General features: G+C 47.5%; 2 protein-coding genes across 9 annotated transcripts in view; one reads left to right on the forward strand and one right to left on the reverse strand.

Moving 5' to 3' along the window:
- The first annotated feature begins 490 nt into the window (after positions 1–490).
- Positions 491–8,007, forward strand: ACP6 (acid phosphatase 6, lysophosphatidic). The gene is made up of 10 exons (XM_075434319.1): positions 491–711; positions 1,184–1,312; positions 1,406–1,536; positions 2,146–2,225; positions 3,054–3,141; positions 4,746–4,878; positions 5,533–5,633; positions 7,029–7,124; positions 7,331–7,496; positions 7,829–8,007. Exons 1-10 carry the CDS (start codon positions 517–519, stop codon positions 7,967–7,969), a joined length of 1,260 nt encoding a protein of 419 aa, XP_075290434.1. The 5' UTR covers positions 491–516; the 3' UTR covers positions 7,970–8,007.
- A 5,836-nt stretch (positions 8,008–13,843) lies between these two features.
- Positions 13,844–18,338, reverse strand: part of BCL9 (BCL9 transcription coactivator) — a 59,215-nt gene continuing 54,720 nt past the window's right edge. For 7 of the 8 annotated variants that reach the window (XM_075434385.1, XM_075434330.1, XM_075434369.1 and 4 more), the window contains exons 8-9: positions 17,402–17,662; positions 13,844–16,001 (exon numbers count right to left, since the gene is read on the reverse strand). In XM_075434385.1, the coding sequence (XP_075290500.1) occupies positions 14,884–16,001; positions 17,402–17,662 (1,379 nt within the window). In that variant the 3' untranslated portion in view covers positions 13,844–14,883. The remainder of the gene's footprint in view (positions 16,002–17,401; positions 17,663–18,338) is intronic. The other variant, XM_075434392.1, reaches the window with a different exon arrangement.

The following is an 18,338-nucleotide window of genomic DNA, read 5'->3' on the forward strand; positions in this document are numbered from 1 at the left end:
CAGACAGAAATACAGACCGACAGAAATACAGACAGAAAGACAGACAGACAGACAGACAGAAAGACAGACAGACAGAAAGACAGAAAGACAGACAGACAGAGAGACAGACAGAAAGACAAAGACAGACAGACAGAAAGACAGAAAGAAAGACAGAAAGACAGAAAGACAGAAAGAAAGACAGAAAGACAGACAGAAAGACAGACAGAAAGACAGACAGAAAGGAAGGAAGGAAGGAAGGAAGGAAGAAAGAAAGAAAGCAAGAAAGCAAGCAAGCAAGCAAGCGCGGGTGGAGAGGGCAGCGAGGCGGAGGGGTCGACAGGACCCCGCGGCCACCCCCGCGGCTCCGCCTCCCGGCGACTGCCCCGGCACGGCCGCCCCCGCGGCGCGGTGCCCGCCGGGAGCTGTAGTCCGCCGCCGGGCTCTCGCCACCAGCCGGAGCCAGCGCGGGACTCGGCTTCCCGTCGGCCCCTGCGGCCCGGGCCGGCGCCGGGTGCCGGCAGTGAGGTCGATGCCGCCATGGGCTGGGGCGCCCGGCTGGGCCTCCTGGGCGGCCTGGCCCTCTGGGCGCGGCGGCGGCGGGGGGCGGCGGCGGCCGCGGCCCAGGATGGCGGCTGCGGGGGGGAGCGGCGGGGCCTGGAGCTGAAGCTGGTGCAGGTGGTCTTCCGGCACGGGGCGCGCACCCCGCTGCGGCCGCTCCCGGGGGCGGCGCCGGTGAGGACGGGACGGGACGGGGGGACAGAATGCGGTAATTCGGGCGCCGAAGGGGAGCGGGGGGCCCTCGGAGGAGGGGCGCGGCGGTCGCAGGAGCTGCCGCCGCCGGGCGCCGAGCCGATCCCCGCGGGCGCGTCGCGGCGGTGGAGCCGGCTCCCCGCGGCCTCCCGCCGGGCGGTGCCGGGGGTCTGCCGGAGGAGGGGGCTTCCAGCGCGCGGCAAAGCAGCGGCGACCCGGCTTCCCGACGGGTCCTTCCCCCGGGAGGGGAGGAGAGCAAGCGCCGCGTTCCACCGGGGCACGGCCAGCCCCGCGTCGGGCACTGCCGCCGCTGCTGCAAGTCCCGCCTGGGGACGGCGGCTCTCCCGGGATCGGTGCTGGGGAGCGCGCAGTGACCGACGGCCCGGGGGTGGCTGAACGCTCTTGAAAGTCCTCATCTTCCAGTGGAACAACTTGCTGGTTTCTCCTGGCACAGGTGGAATGGCATCCCGCCCTGTTAGATGTGCCTGCCCAGACCAAGTTTGACTACGCGGTGACTGACCTAAACGGAGGGCCTCGGCCGCCCTCGCCCTATGAGGAGCAATACAAGAAGACCACCTTCAAGGTGCGGCTGCCTTTCACGGGGGCTTTGTGTTCCCTCTGCAGACTCGTTTGTTTCCGTGCCCCACAGGAGACCCTTCCTTTCCCTTGCACTTAGGGTGGTGCGATCGCAGGACAGCTGACATCGGTGGGGATGCAGCAGATGTTTGCCCTGGGGGAAAGGCTCAGGAGAAGCTACGTGGAAAAATCCAACTTTCTCTCGCCAATATTTAAGCCTGCTGAGGTCTTGTGAGTCTCTCATTTCCCTGCTGGACCTTCCCTTGCTTCCTCCCTCCCTCCTGTGCTAGGAGAGCTTTCTCACCAGCGTACATTTCCCCAGCAGACTGGCTGGCCCCTGGGCCTTCCTCTTTGCTCAGCCTGCAGGGCCCGGTACCAGAACTCACTCACACCACGAAGCATCCAGTTTCCCGGCCATCCCGAGGGGGGTGCCAGGGACAGATTCATCTCACCTAGGTTTAGCCATTGGCAGTGGTTTTATGCAGCTTTGTGGCGAGTGCAGAGAGGCAGGCATTTCTGAAGCACAGTTCAGCTCGCTGTAGCTTAAGCAGCTGAAGTTCAGCAAGATGGAGTGCACCTCTGCTGTTCACATCAGTAATGCTGGAAGTGTCTGGTTTAGGATGAGATAAAAATCACACCGGAGAAGAGCTGTCTCTGAAGGGAAGGTAAAGGGCAGGTCAGAGGTAGGTGTCTGGTTCTTAAGATTCCTACAGCGAGGTGAGATGAATCCCACCACAGGTTTCCAAAGCCAGTTTCCTCAGTTCCAGCAAGTCCTCCCCAACTGCAGCCCCATCCACCTGAAGGAGAAAGTGCTACCTCACAAACTGCTTTCTCTTTCAGCGTCCGTTCCACTAACATTTTCCGGAATCTGGAGTCCACACGATGCCTGCTAGCTGGGCTGTACCAACAGCAGAAAGAAGGTTGGGGAGCCTGCTGACCACTGCCTTTCATTTCTCAGTCTTCCCCAGATCCACACACCTCGCACATCCCAACTCTCTCTGGCTCCCGGTTGCTACTTCTTCCCTGGCTCTTCACGCCTGGCCCTCTTCCCCACGCTCTCCTGGTTCTGTATGTTCTTTATCAACTTGTGATTTGCTCCCTCTCTTTGTGTGGTTTTCTGCTGGTGCTTACCTTGGCTCTCTTGCCATGCATGCTGCGATTTCAGACCTGCTGAGGAGGTTAGCATTAACCCGCCTCAAAATCAAGAGGGCAGTAAGTTCCAGGTCCAGTATTCACGAGATGCACACCTGAAAAATGTTTCTCAGAGAGACCCAAGTATCTCAGCCCTAAGAGTACCAAGATCCTTTACAAGTTTGGTATCTGGATTAACTTTCAGCTGTATCCTACAGTTAACAACTACTTGTGTGCCCTAGAAATATGCTTTGGGTTTTGAAGGTCTCGCTTCTGCTCCTTCTGTGTTCAGTTCCAGGAACAGATAGCAAAAGTGACTTGCCAGAGCTCCTTGCACCTCGTGACATCATCAAAACTAATCTTTGTTGCATACAAACACTTAAAAAAAATTAGCACACAACTGAAAGCTTTACAAGGTGCACAGCAGACATCCCTGTGGAATTAAATGCTACGTGCACAGAAACAAGCACAGTGGCCGCGCTGCAGGGGATAGCTCAGGGGGAATTGCTGGCTGACAGCAGCGGGACTTGAGCACAAAGACTGCGGGAGGGATTAAAGCGGTCTGAAGACACGCAGATGCACTAGTGATCACAGAAGCCTCCCTTCTCGTTCCACAGGATCTGTTGTCATTGTCACTGATGAAGCAAGCTCTGAAATCCTCTACCCCAATTACCACAACTGCCAGCGCCTGAAATGCTTGAGCAGGTAATTACCAGCCATACCTCCCCATATGATTTCACTGCTGTTTCATTTCAGCGATAGTAATTTAAAACGGCACGTTTTCTTCCTGTTTCCCAATTTCTTCCCCTGCCACTTACTGTTCTTTGGGAATGGTTAGCTAGTTGTAGAAAATACTCTGTGAGCAGACTACTATACCAACCCGTGGCACCAGAAGAAAAAAAAATTATAGAGACTTCTTCTGGAAAGACCAATTTAATTTAGTCTGTGTCTAGCAAACACTCGTTACTAGCTAACGTACAGCTATTCTGTGGCGCTGCTGCAGGGCTGAATTAATGTCATCTACATCCCTTAACAAGCCTTTCAAGGGTGAACATATTGGGCCCCCTTTTTATATTCAGCTTCTGGTTTGGGGATTATTACGACATTCCTGTCACATTTATACCTTGAAGAAACTGAAATATACTCAGGCTTGACACATTTAACAAAGACTAATGAAGTAAAACAAGGAACATCCTACACAGAAAGAACACTCAAGTTTGCAGAGTCAAGTACTCTAAATGCCTGTGCCAGGTTGGGCATGGGGTAGAAAGGGAACAAGAGAGGCAAATGTCTTACAGTTTGGTTGGATTATGCATTAGCGTATTTTTGTCCAGAGTTCAAGAGCTGTTGGATTTCACCTGCAAAAGCTCATTATAGAATGCTTGACTCCGCAGGCAAAGGGTTGTTCTTGACAGTGGTGAGATGACGGCCCATAGAAGCAGTACGTTCAGCCGCCTCTAGTAACATCAACTGTCCAAAAAGGGAGTAAACTGCAAGCTCTTCCGCTCCCTCCCACCTAGCCCACCCACTGAGCACATTTGGTGACCATGTCAAAGTGGACTTTTTAAGCTGCAGTAAGAAGCACTGCCTCAGCTTACTGGCTACCTACGCCAGGACTTCTAGCACATTTGATTTCAAACAGAAACTAGAGCTGTTCCTAAAAAAAAAAAATAAACAGCAAACTTAAACTTTTCCCACCTCCTCCCCAGCAGATCAGGATCAGAGAAAACAAAACCTATGCAACACATTTTGCTTTAAGTACATGGTCAGCATGGATATTCTCAGCTAAACATTTCTAAATAAAATTTAAAATAGCGTAAAGAGGCAGATGGCTTGTAACAAAATGAGAGGTGAATTTAAGCTGCAAGTGAGTATCCAGATGTTTCCTTTTTCTCACACCATACAGCAGTCATTTCAAAGCTTCTACCCTTTCTTCTTTCATGAGGCAGTTAAAGGCTAATCCCTGAAGACACTGACTTCTGCTGTTCCAGTATGACCAGATCTGTTAACTGACACACAGCCCTCACTATGGGAACCACTCCTGATGTGTTCACATCTCAATTTAATTTCCCCCCCCACCTCTGTGAGGGCAGATAGACAGCTCTGATGCTTGACATCTAGACACAGTGTCTGTCCGCTCTGCAACTTAAGACTCCCAACATCGGGATTCCCTCAGTATCCCATGGTGCTTCTGTTCTACCCCTCACTGATGGGATTCAACTTCACTGGGCTGGGGTCACAGAAAACCCAAAAGATACAAAGTCTGATGTCTGAAGAGTTTTTGGTTTTTTTTCTTAATTCCCTGACAGGCATAAGTTGAAGAATGCTCTGCAACAGCCAGGTATCTCCGACGACTTGAAAACAATTAAGGAGAAGATGGGTATTGATGGTGATGAGCCTGTGGATTTCTTTCTCCTCCTTGATAACATTTGTGCTGAGCAGGTGAGCTGAGCAGTTCTGTTGCACTGTCACAGAAAGCAACATCCCTTTACCATGCATATGGAGGAAGCCACAGAGTGCCAACACCCACTGATACCAGTGGGTACCCCAGTACCTTTCTGGGCAATCCAGAGTGTTTACAGAAATTGCATGCCCTTTTTAAAAAGCAAGATGTGGAGTCAGCCCTGCTCTCGGATGGATGAAGACTCATCTCCGCTATTTATTTCTTACTTTGAAATCCAGTATCTCTTTCAAGTGTAATGAAGTAGAGCTAAGAGAGCAGTTGGGCCTTGCTTACCCCATTACAAAGTGCTTTACCGTCTTTGGCAGTCCGCACCTAACAGTCACCCCTTAGTACCTCTTTTTTGCTGGAGCTAATTGTAATTGGTCTGGCTGTCAGTTGAATAGCTCAAGGCGTTATGCTCCCTTCACAGAGAAATGTATTCTCAAGAACAAGTGTCCATCCTTTTGATACACATAGCAACTCTGTATGCTTAAAACCATCCTGGAACTCCTCACATGAATACCGTAGTACAATACCATAGTACAAATGCTGTGACATGAACAGTGGTTTTCTGAGGGCAGTCATCCATGTGTCTTCAGGCTGGGTTCAGAAAGGGACAAACCCCATTATTGTGTTACATCTTCTCCTTCCAGGTGCACAATTTGCCAAGCTGCCCCGTGCTGAAGAACTTTCAGCAGACAGTTGAGCGTCGATCTGTGGACTCGATGCTTTTCCTTCTGGAAGACGGTTCAAGGTGATTGCCTGTATCCACGCCTCCAGCCTTGGGGGTTGCCTTAGGCTTAGCCAGGGTGGATGACCTACACCAGCTTACTGTGGCAGACAGAAGCCCTTTCTGATCTGCTGCATTCCCCCTCTAGAGGGTACTGCCCCCTCATGAGGTTTGTGCCTCAGCCATCTCAGTGTCAAGTCCAGTGCCTTGAGTCAGCAACATGAGCTAGGAAAAAGGGAGTCCCCACTGAAGCGGCCAAGATGTGGGCTTACATCCTGTTTTGCTGACAGTCGTGAGGAGAGGAGTCTCCGACAAACAGCAGTAAGCCACTGAGGTAGGCAGTGAAGGCCTCAGTCGCCACAGTTGTTTAAGTGAACCTGCGTCAAAGGCAAAAGCAGAAGAGAAGAGGAGATGCTTCCAGCCTGAGCGCCGAGGCTGCACAGGCAAGGCTGCCCTTGCAGATGCACTACTACGAGCTGAATTCCAACCTGGAAAGTTTATCCCAGGGACAGCACCCACACAGCTGGGCTGAGAAGGGTTGGTGCTAGTGGAAAAGGTGATGACAGGCCCTGTACATGTGTAACTACATGCAAAAGAATCTGCTGCTACATGCAGTTAATTGCCTCCTCCACAGTGGTTTGTAAAGGTGGCTGAGTTACTAGCCTAGCAGCCGTTTTTCTTCTGGATTCATTCACAGCTGGCCTATTCACCAGCTCTTCTCAGGTGGTGGTACAGGACTGCCTTTTCCATTAGGGCAGTTGCCCTTAGCTTTTTCTTTAATTTGTATTAGAGAGCTCAGGTACTGAAAGACCTATTTGCCCCACTCCCACAACACCTAGGAGAGCCAGTCACACTCATCCTCCATTTCCACTGATGTATTCGTTAGGTAGAGGGAGTTTCTTCCCACCAGAATTTCTCTAAAGAGCTCCTCTTTGTTCAATACAGTGATAAAAAACTAATTTTTAAATATAGCCCACACCTTCTTGAATCCTACCCCTCTCCTTCCCACCAAAGACCCCAACCGCTTCAGTTGCTCTTCTTGCAGTCAACTACAGTCATCTTCCCTAGATGAAAATCACGCATCCAAAAAAAAAGAAAAAAAAAAAAAATCACAACTAGGGAAACAAAATAGCTTAAAGAACATCAAGGAGTTTCTAGATTTCCCTTTATGTGGGCCACACCTCATGAGACTGCTTGTTAACACCTCTCCCCTCCCACTCTGCAGTCACATTAGAATCTCTGTGGTGACTATGCAACTGCTGAAATAAAAAGTAACCATAGGAATTGCATTTAATAGTTCTTTGCTACACTCCACACGTTATCAATTTGTAAGAGCAAAGCAAGTTCCCAGGTGTTCTTTCGAAATTATTTAATTTGAAAGTTTAAAAACTAGTAGATTTATTTCTGCTTCTTTTATAGAGAAATTCTCCAGATGAGTGTTGGTCTCCTTTTCTATAACTTACGGAAGAACATTACAGAAGCAGTAGATCCCTCATCTCCAGCTGAAAAGGCCAGGTACAGGGCAGATCTCTTCCTCTAACCGTTATAAATCTTGACTTGCTGTCAGTGTGAAAAGCTGGTTCAGAAAGATGTTGAATGCGTGGCATAAAGAGAATGAGTGCTCATCTGCTAGAAAAAGCATGAGTGCTACAGGCTATCCATGGAGGAACACTGCTAACATTTTAGGTTTGGATTTTTTTTTTTTTTCCCCTTTTTATCAGAAAGCTCATTCTCTACGCTTCTCACGACATTACCCTTATTCCTCTCCTGGTGGCACTGGGCACCTTTGATGGCAAGTGGCCGCCTTACGCTGCAGATGTGACCCTGGAACTGTATCAGCACCGGGAGTCCAAAGAGTGGTTTGTTGGCATGTCTTATCATGGAGAGGTGAGATCCCAGGGGAAGTCCCCTGTACAAATCTTGGGCTTTTGGTTTTGCCATGCATGTGTGTAAAGCTGTGAAAAAAAGACTGGTTCCCAGCAAGCCGTCAAGCCAGATAAGAGAGTAAGACACCTACAGCACATCCATGGTAGCCAAGATACATTTTCTGTTGAGCTGGCTATCAACCCAGTATGAGTTTAGGCAAAGGCTTTGAACCTCTGCCTCTCGGCGTCTTTGCCTCAACTAGCGTATTTCCCTGCCGCAGAATGCATCAATGTCAGCAAAAAAGGGCTTTGGGAATGCACGAAATCTGAAATTTCGTCTCTTTGCCTTTGCAGGAGCAAGTGGTGAAAGGATGCAGAGCAGGTCTCTGCCCACTCGAAGAATTTCTAGAAGTTCTTTCACAGTACGCAGTCAGTCCAGAGGAGTACAATAACCTGTGCTCCCAAACAGAGGGGAATCAGCAAACCGACTCATGATTAAGTTGTCTTAAATTAAAATCAGTTTATTGTCACAATCTTTGACTATTTTTCTTTATATTCGTGCCAGCCTTCCCTATTCTAAAGGTATTGTAGATGAGGGGACTTTTTCCTACCAAAGGGTGGCACAGTGTCACTTTTCACTGTTAGCAGCAAGATGAAAGAAGTCGTGTAACAGAATGGCTCGAGTTCACCACTGAGGTAGCCACACAAAAGCACAGAGAGGCTGAAAACAGCAAGGGGGAGAACAGACCTTTTTAAATTGCCCTGCTGCTTCAGGAATACGAGAGAAAACATACCCGGCTCCTCATACGCTGGGACTGTGGGATGAAGCCCAGCTTGCTCTGTGCTACCAGACTTGAGAGCTTTGACATAACGATCGCTTTTATGTATGGCGAACTGCAGAAGCCACCGTGCCTTTCCCTTTCTTTTGTCACCTTGGAGGGTTGCCCTGCAGACAGATGAACCTCCCAAATCGCATAGCATTTAGCTACCCCATCTTCTTGAGGGCATTTTTGTGCACACAAAACCTCTCCAAAGGGACAGAAAGCCTCCAAACCTCTTCCCTGCACTCCTGTAATTATAAAAATTCTGCTGCAAACACGCAAAACAACCACAGTGGGCCAAGTAGAAGAGCATGCACTCTTTGTGAACTCTGCTTAATGTATTTAAAGAAAGAAGTCCGGGGAGCTGCTGTTGACTTCAGCTTTGGGCAGCGCTGCATCTATTTTACACTTGGTGAAACAGGAATACACACCGGCACAGCCCACTGAAGCACTTCTACCTGAGACGATGACACTTTTTCCTGTAAGACACTACTAAGGATCACTATGTTGCCAAAATTCTGATTTTTCAATCGGTAAATAAAACTCAGATCCTGACCTACTTTCTTTGGAATATGAAAAGCCTAAAATAGGGGGACCACTTATTATAATAGCCCTGCAGTTTTGGTTCTGCATTACCCCCTCTCACCTCGTGAAACCAGACTGCAGTGATGTTAATGTAAGTCGTTGACAGATATTTGACTGGAGGCACTACAGTACCTTCTCCCTGAGAAGCGTGGGCTGGATTTACCTCTACTCTTTCATTAGCCTGCTCCCACCACAATTACATGTTGACACCATGCACAGTGAACAGAATAATTTGAATTCTAAATACATTGCTGGAGGTCTCACTGAACTGCTATTAGAAGCTGTCAAAAAAGCAAACAAAACATTGTTATTTTCCACCAAGTTTTTATACAGCCTAAAAAGATAATGCCATTATATAAAAATCAATGGCCTAACTTTGCTTAAGAACAGTGTGTTCTGCTCTAATCAAGCTCTCTCTTATGCACGGTATAAAGTATTTGGAGAACGGTGATGGAAACATTAGGCATATGATTACAAGTTTATTTGTGGGGCATGGACTTCTTGGGAAAGGGGTACAGGGGAGCGGCATCAGAGGCTTTGCCATACCAGTAGACAAAGGGGGAATTCACATACCTTCTCCTAAACAAGAGCTAGGAGCATCTACCCAGCAAAACTGAGCAGAAACCACATTAAAAATTGCAACGCGGTCAAGACCCACAGAACTCAGCAGCACAAGCTGTCCTGGCGCACCTAAGATTGTTAAAGGGCACTGCATTCACACCGTTAAAATAATCCTATCACTCTAGGCAGGGTAACATACATTTCAGTAACAGCAGAAGACCTCAGAAAAACAGGCCAGCTTCTCGGCAGCGGCTAGGAAGAAGCCTCCACTGGGAACAGGTTATTTCATCACTGTCTCTTTCAGGATTTCTGCAGTGCCCTCTGTGCCCCGCTCCAGCCCTACCCTTCGCCTCGGCATGGAAATGGTTGGGCCACGCATTGGCCTCATCCCACTGAGCAACTCCATGGTAACTGTGGCCCACAGTATGAAGGAGGAGTTATTTGTGACCATGACTAGCGTAAATAATGATTTCAGAAGAGGATTAGTGGGACAGTGGAAGAATTTTAAGACTAAAGGATGCAGGTAAGTGGGAAGTGCTGAACTGCAAAACACAGCATGGAAAAGCTGAGGCATTTCTGAAAATATGGAATAAAAATTTCTAGAAATCGGTAATTTCAAAAGGAACATTTACATGAATAGGCCAACTCTTTGCAAGAACTGCGAAAGACAGAAATCCCAGGGGACAGAAAAAACCTTCTTACCCTGGGCTGTTAATATGAGCTGCTGACACGAGCAGCTAACATGTTCAACCTCAGGTTCCCTCAAACCTGAGCTGGAGCTGCTAACCCGGGTTAGTCTGCCTCTCTGGGCAACCTGTTCCAGTGCTTCACCACCTCTTCCTCATAGCCAGTCTGAATCTACCCTCTTTTAGTTTAAAACCATTACCCCTTGACTTATCACAACAGGCTCTGCTAAAAACATCCCCTTTTAAAGTTTCCAGTATCCCAGACAAAACAGCATCACTTTTCTTTCCTGCCCCACGCTCTAACAAAAACAATCATAAGCTGAAAACCTGAGTGCGTCATGAGTCATGAGGACATACATCTCTCGGCACGAAAGGTTTGCTAGTTGAAAGTCAAAAGGAGATCAAAAGGATTGCGAGTTTGGTAGATCTGTCAATAAATGCTACATAACAAAGCTGGCAGTTTGGGTCTGGGTCTTTTTGAGGCCTGAAGAACACTCCCAATAATGCGCTTTAACCTGAGGCAGAAAGAGCATGACAAAGCTAGGTGCTACATGTCTACCACAACACACATCATTAACAGAAATGACTGGAAACTACGTGGACTGGCTAAAAACTGGAAAATCTTTCCATTAGAGGTCACCTCGCCAGAAAGATGACACAGCACATATGCAAGACAACTTAGCATTTTTAGGTTAAGAATTGCTACCAATCAATAGAGTGAAGTGCACTCTACTAAATACAGGACTCTGTCAAACATGAATCATTCCTCTGAGAAATATCAAAATAGGGAACAGGTTTCAGCCAACAGCCTGCCAAGGCTGTACAAGGAAAGCATTCACCATCGTGAGTGCAGAAGAGCACCACCAATGAAAAGTAGCCTTTTCTGCCACCAGAATGGAAACCAGCAGAGTAGATGGGCAGCATAGCAAGCACTGCAAAATTTAGCCCTGGGTATACCATACTTCTAATAGCCCCAACACTCCGGCACAACAAATACAGCATTCCAACAGTCTAAGAAGCGTGTTTAGGATTCACACCTACCTTCAGGAAGAGTCGGGCACCCACATCTCCTCCAAGTCAGGATACGTGTATTGTACCAGAAGCACCACCAGCATTCAAATCCCAGCCAAGACTGATGCAGATTAGATCTCCACAAACTTGTCTGGCTTCTGAAACGTTACCGTTAGATACCACCAGGAGGCCAGGACTAAACTCATCAGGCTGGCTACTCACTTGTCTTGTTCTTTGGTAGATGAGCTAGCCCATGGTACGGGTACAAGGCTCAAGTTTATTTGGACAGTGCTTAAAATTGCCAGTGTACTTCGCAGATGACCTGTTTGCAACAGTCTACTACTTCAAAATAAACAGATTTCAAATGTTTTAAACTTTTGATTTAGCAGGCGTATTACTTTGCGTTTCAGAAGTTCACCATCTGCTGGGTTTACCTTTTAAGTCTCTCCGCACTCCGGCTGCGCAGCCATCTGGGATGAGATAATTTGAACAGCAGACTGTTTCCTCCCATGTTACTAGAGAGGAAGAGCAGCCAAGCATGTATGAATAAAGTCTTATTTCATTCTTTCAAACAAAGGTGGAGGAGGATGATTTGAAAGTTTAAGGAAAAAAAAAAAGGAGCGGGAGGAGAAGAAAACTAAAAATGGCAACCCCACTTTCCGTCTTCAACTGCACCATGACTACCAGAGCTGAGTCACAGTTACTATTGATTATAAATAAGCAGGAGAGAACAGAGTCTGACTTACAGATCCCAAGGTGAATTTGCAAGGCTGGCAGCTTGAAAGCTTTTTCATTTGCAAAGCAAAAAGGGGAGAAGTAGAATCAGGGCAAAACAAAGAAATTCTTCCGACGTGAGCCAGCTAAGGAATTAGCATCTCTTGTCCATCAGCTGGTACAAACCAGGCAACGCCACTGAGGTTAAGTGCACCTACCTGGACTCTGGAGAATCCACGTCTTCTGCATTTTCTGTAGGAAAAAATCTCATTAAGATACCAAATGCCAGCATCTTAAGTTAGACAGACACAGAAGGAACTTTAATTATCCAGCATCTTTATCATGTGTCCTTTCACTATCAAGTGGCTTTGAAACAGTGAATCCCCTATGCTAATTCTTCTAGAGTAAGTCACAGTCACCTCAAATCCTTTGCTATTCAAAATACCTCAACAGACACAGGAGGCACTGAGAAAGACTGTTAAAAAACCGCCCAAACCCTCCAGGTTATTTCTATGTCGATCAAGAAGTCTGCTTTGTTCAATATGGCAAAACCAGTCAGGAGTGGTGGCAGAAGTGGCAACACTTAAAAAGCTTGCACTGTGACAATTCCTGTGCAAGGTCCTCAAAAGGGAGCTGCGCAGCCATTCAAAGAAGAGGTAACTCCGCTCTCCAGAAATAAACTGTGTCATTGTCAGCTCTTTCTAAAATCTTGACAAGCCCGTGCTTCAGGCACGCTGCTTGTCTTGTTAGAGGGAAGCACCACAACATACATCCTACACTTTGTCAAAAGAGTAATTCTCACCCAAAATCATTGTAAATTTGCATGACAGCACAAAGGTGAATTCAGAAGCAGGCAACAGAAGGCTCTGAGGCTTGCATGCCTCCAACGGTGCATGGCTTCACTCATTTTCTAACACTAGTGATGAAACTCTAAGCCGGTCACCGACAGCATTTCTTTTTCCACTTGTAAATGGTCAGTTAACTCTGAAAAACTCTCACGCACCAGCATACTAAAGATACTCACTCTCCACGTGAAGTTTCACACTAATAGCCAGCCCTTTGAGGAAACCAGTCTTTGAAATCATTTCAAGTAACAGCAAGTGGAAGGAAGAACAGAGATCACACGCTCCATATACGGTGCTGGGGGACCAGAGAGCAGCCAGCCACAGAGCCCACTCCCTGCCCCACACATCCACACCTGGAGGCTCCTGATCTCCTCCAGGAGCAGGGCTCAACTCCTGGTCCGTGTTTTGGCATCCAGCCTTCCACTCCTCTCAGACAAAACCATAAAACCTTCTTGCTGAAATTCTCTCAAAAGGCAAGGCTGAAAAGACAGGAGATTAGGAAGCTGTCAATGAGAACTGCGGCAAAGCAACAATTTACCCAGCAGTGTTGTCTTGATAAAAATCTGCTCGTTGATGAACTTAAATAACAAAAGTGAAAGAAGTCATCCGTTCCCCGCTATCTCAGCCTCTGAGCAACCGCAGTCAGAGACCCAATCCAAAGCCCACAGGGGGACACACAAACCCAGCGCCCCGCACAGCGCTGGACCCCAGTGCTCGGCAGGCAGACGCTGCTGCTTAGGGAAAGCTCAAAACCACGCACCTCGTCGTGCTGCAAACACTCACCAGGAGGAAGTGACAGAGACAACAAGTTTCATCTATTCCTTGACGGTCAACAAATTGAGGAAGAATGACTGTAACTATCATCCCTGGGGCATTCTGAAATAAGACCTCGCTCTGAGGAAAAACAAACTCGCTTCAGGATTAAGCAACAGAAGTGCCTTGCAAGGAGCACGCGTCTGCCTACAGACTGGACTTTTAGGAGCTGCCAAAGCTTACCCCACCCGGCCTCTGCGCTGGCTGTGATCGTAAGGAAGGGCAAACAGTCATCTGGCCAGCCGTCTGATGTACATAGAAACAATGGGACTGGATAAAGAAGACAGTTCATTTTTGTAAGAAACAATATATTTTATTTTTCTGACACCACAGCCCTGGCGAGTGGTTTTGTACCAAATTTAATGGAGGTTACACAGAACGTTTTACGCTGGGGAGGAAAAAAAAAAATAACCACAAAAAAAAAATCCTGGATAACTTTTAGTGTCTGTTCCACTCCCACATTAATAAAATCACTTGGGGTTTCTAAGAAAAGGAGAATAGGAAACAGTGAGAGAGACTACTGTAGGATGTAACAGTGTCCAAGTCCAGCCCCTTCCTAAAAGTGGGAAGAGACCCCACGTGAGGAGAGGCTCTCCTAGATTTACTCCCCAAAATAACACAATGTATTGCAGCTGCCATAGGAGGGGACAGAAGGGGGACGGAGAGAGAGAGAAGCCTATTTAATAAAGAGTGGGAGGGAGAGACAGAAGGTGCTGGACAGCACGCCATAATTTGAAAAATATGTCCTTAACTTATTATTTATTTCTTTTAAAAGATTCCCCTCACTGAACTTAAGTTCCTTTTTGTGCTTTTCATTAATACTCTGCTCTGAGGTCGTAGTTTGGTTTTTCTATACATTGGAGTTGAAGGAAAATAGTCCAAAGTTCTGAAGATGGATTCTCCACCTAAAGTAAACAGCCTAGAATCCCATTCTCCTCTCACCCCAAAGACTAAAGTCTCTGCTAAAATCCCTTTTACAATATAGTACAGTACACAAAAAACCCCAAAAATAACCGAGAGTCCTGGGAGAAGCCAGTCCGAAGGACGTAAACATACAGAGAATGGTGCAACTTGTGACAAATGGCAATTCTCAAAATACAGCTACAGATTCTCAAAGCAGGTGCCGTCACGGGATACCCAAGTCCACAAAAATAATTTTTAAAAAATAAATCTTAAAAAAAAACAACCTGTTAAAATGAATAATTTTTTTTTTTTTCAGGTAATTCCATACATTCGAGATTTCCCAAAGCATCCTCTGGTCTCTTTTCACCTATTGCATGGCCAAACTGTACTCCTGAAGCTCCCAAAAAAGCCCTCAGGACTTGGAATCTCATCTTGACAAGGATCAGAACATCCAGTCTTATGGTAGCAGCTTAGAACATCATGTTCCCTGGGTTTCCAGGGCCTTGGCTAAATCCTCCCATGCCAACATCAGCAGCCATACCTCGGGGCCTCATCTGGGGGGGAATCATGATGTTTTGTTGGGGTCCCATCATGCCCTGCATTGACATCATCATGCCAGGTGACCCCACAGGGCCCGGGTGGCTGTACAGCCCCGCAGGGGCTCGGTCCTTGCCTGGGATCATGCCCACGGCGGCCACGGGATTACTCATTAGCGCGGGCTGGCCAGGCATCGCCGTTTGTGCTGGTGACATCATGCGGTGGTGCGGCCCCATCATGCCTTGCTGCAGGAAGGCAGGCGGTCTCATCGGGTTATGAGCTGGCATGGACGGAGCCGTCCCAAGAGGGATATCCGGAGTTCCCACTGGCCCAGGGCCCCCCATGCCAGGCAACGTTAGTCCCATCCTCGGGGTCTGCTCTCCTATCATCCCCTGCATGTGGGAAAACCCCGGCCCAGGGCCCTGCGGCTGCTTGCGGCCCGGCACCTCCCCACGAGGGAAATACTGTAGCGTCTGGCTAGGCTTCTCCGAAGGGATAATCCTGGACAGATCGAACTCGGGTATTCCCGTGGCTCCAGGACGGATCACCTCCTGCAGCTCCGGATCAGTGAAAACCGAAGGCATATTGTTTCCAAGAACAGTGAAGGAGTCTGGACCGCCAGGGCCTCCAGTCTTGCAAAGTGCTGGATCTGTCGAACTTTGGGGCAGGTTGGTAGGACGCCCCAGAGGTCCTTCTCCGTGGAAGCCCATTCCTGCTGGGAAGTTGCCTTGTCCACCGCTGGGCCCGTTGTGTGGAAATGGCACCTGCTGTGGAGGGGACTGTACAGGAGGGAACCCCTGTGGGAAGCCCAGGCGTCCCTGAGGTACCATTGGAGACTCCTGGGATCCGTGCCCCATCATCGGATTGTGTGACATCAGGCCGGGCCCCACGGGGACCCCATGAGGAGGTATATTGGGTCCCATCGCATTTGGAGAGGGCATCTGGTTGTTATGGGAAAGAGGCTGGGTCATTCCCATTGGGCTAAGGGTTGGCATTGGACCCACTGGGTTTGGACCTGAAATTCGAGGATTCTGAGAATTAATGCCCATTCCTAGGGGAGAAATAAGGAATCACATTTAGATAACAGCCAATAACAACCAACAGAGCTATCACAGGGCTTTCTGCAAGGTTACCACATCCACACACAGAGAAAGAAAAAAAAAAACTAGTGCTAGTAAAAAGCGTCAGTAGTGGCTCTGGAAAACGGTATTTTAATCAGAAAATTGATGCCACCTGCACAGCAGCCTCCCTAAGCTTGTTCCTGCCTTACCAAAAAGTGACTAAAGCCTGGTCTATAAGTAGAATCTCAACCCAGCCCACACTTTTACTACTTCCCTGGCAGTCTAGATGATGCAGGCATTAACGAACACATCTGTGGCAGATTATCAGCATATGGACACTTGTCCACTGGGAGGTGACCGAATCTCCTTTCAAAACTCAAGAAGTGACGAATCAGGTAACCCTCGTAAGACTAGGAGGTGGCAATCAACAAGGTTAATGAGCTATCATCATGAACTTACTCAATTAGACAGCTTCTCCAGGTATATTCAGCCACTCTGATTGTTACCGCATGAAACAGACAGCAAAGCTACAGGTAAACTCATCAAGAATTCATTACCAGTTGCTGCTCTCATGAAACATCCACTCATTCCCTCTGCCAACTACATTAATTCAACTGGGTGGAGGTACTACAGCCTACTTTTGTATTAAATATGTACCCACAAACATTAAGCTATCAGCAGGGACTGGATTTCCTCATACAAACACGCTCACCCACAAGACAGCCCAAAATGACAGCATTTTATTTTACTCTAACTCTCTCAGGTAGCGACCAGGACAGTTTCCCTCAGTCCTGGCTGAGGTCACCTGCCATTACACATTCCCTATGTGAAAAGATGTATGTTTTGAGAAAGCACTCTAACACTCTCTTCCATAACAAAGACAATCCACAAACCCCACAAAGACCAGATGATTCAGTGTCAAAAAACAAAACAAAACACACACACACACCACCCCTCCCCCCCCCAAAAAAAAAAAAAAAAAAACAAACAAAAACCTGTGAAGTTTCTATGTCACTGCCTTAAGACAGGGAAAGAATAGTTTCCTCTGGATAACATGTTTTAGGTGTGACCCTTATTCCCATGAGCAACCTTCACTTACACAAGTAATTCCAGCCTGCCCAAGTGGAAATCTCTGCCATACATAAGGGTTTTCCAGATTAGACACTTTCTGAAGAACAGACACTTTCTGGACAGAAGAAAAAAAATGGTTGCAAGGAGAATTTTCATCTCCCCACTTCAGAGAACTGCAACTGCCTTCCTCAGAAACAACCCATGGCTATATTCTTCAAGGTTTTTCCCTCTCACTGTCTTCCTTTGATGAAGCTTCCATAAAAATGACCCTCCCTGTATTGCCTGATAGCTTGGGCTTGTGTTTGTTTGAGTTTCTTACCTGGTACACTGTTCATAGGTGGTAAGTTTGGGGAGCGTGCTGGAGGGGAGTCATCATCCGAGCTGGCCACAGTTTTGATGGCATCATGATAGAGTGGTGTAGAGCTGGGCATGGCAAATTTGGACATCCTGGACATCATAATGGAGAGGGGATTCTGGGAGAGGGTCGGCTCTGGAGGCATTGTGTAAGGACTGCTAGAGGGAAGATTTCCAGGGAGAGTCGCAGGAGCAGACTGGCTGACTGTGGAAGGAGGTGGACCACCTTAGGAAAAAAGAGAGAAAGAAAACTACTTCAATTTTTTTTCCTTCTTACCATTTTTTCCTTAAATCACACCCTCTTCTCCTAGAAATCTCAAAAACTAGAAATCCCTTTCACTGCAAGAGACCATCTGACTAAGGCAGTCAATGCCTGTGAAAGCTAACCAGAAAAATAAGCCTGTCGGTCAAGACGGTTAATATTTGTTATCCTGGATTCTGCGCTTCTACTGCGACTATCTTGAGCTTCTACAAAGCCACAAGAAGAATTATCAGATAAGTCTGAAAACCCGACTATTCAACTTCCATACACTGAAGACAGACTTAGATATGAGGTCTAGCCCATAAAAATCAGAATCTATAGTCAATTAATTGTTCCTGCACCCACCAAATGTCAGCTGTAACTCCTTTCCCTTTTTCTTTAGGCAGCATCAAACCAGCACAAAAGACACAGGCAGCACAACAAGAGCTGCAGCAGATATTATGCTGAGACATGCGAGCAGATTTCTGACAGGCTGCATCAGCAGCGATAAGTAAACCCCCCTGTTTATATTTCATTTCAGGTTTTACATATGCATATTTATTATTCATTCCAGTTAAAGAAGTGTTCTCTGCACCTATTAGTTCAACATCATCCCTTGTTTCCCCAAAACTAGAAATCACTGCCCTTCGAATCTCCTTTC

The sequence above is a fragment of the Opisthocomus hoazin genome, chromosome 1 (assembly GCF_030867145.1).
Source record: "Opisthocomus hoazin isolate bOpiHoa1 chromosome 1, bOpiHoa1.hap1, whole genome shotgun sequence".
Classification (NCBI taxonomy): domain Eukaryota; kingdom Metazoa; phylum Chordata; class Aves; order Opisthocomiformes; family Opisthocomidae; genus Opisthocomus; species Opisthocomus hoazin.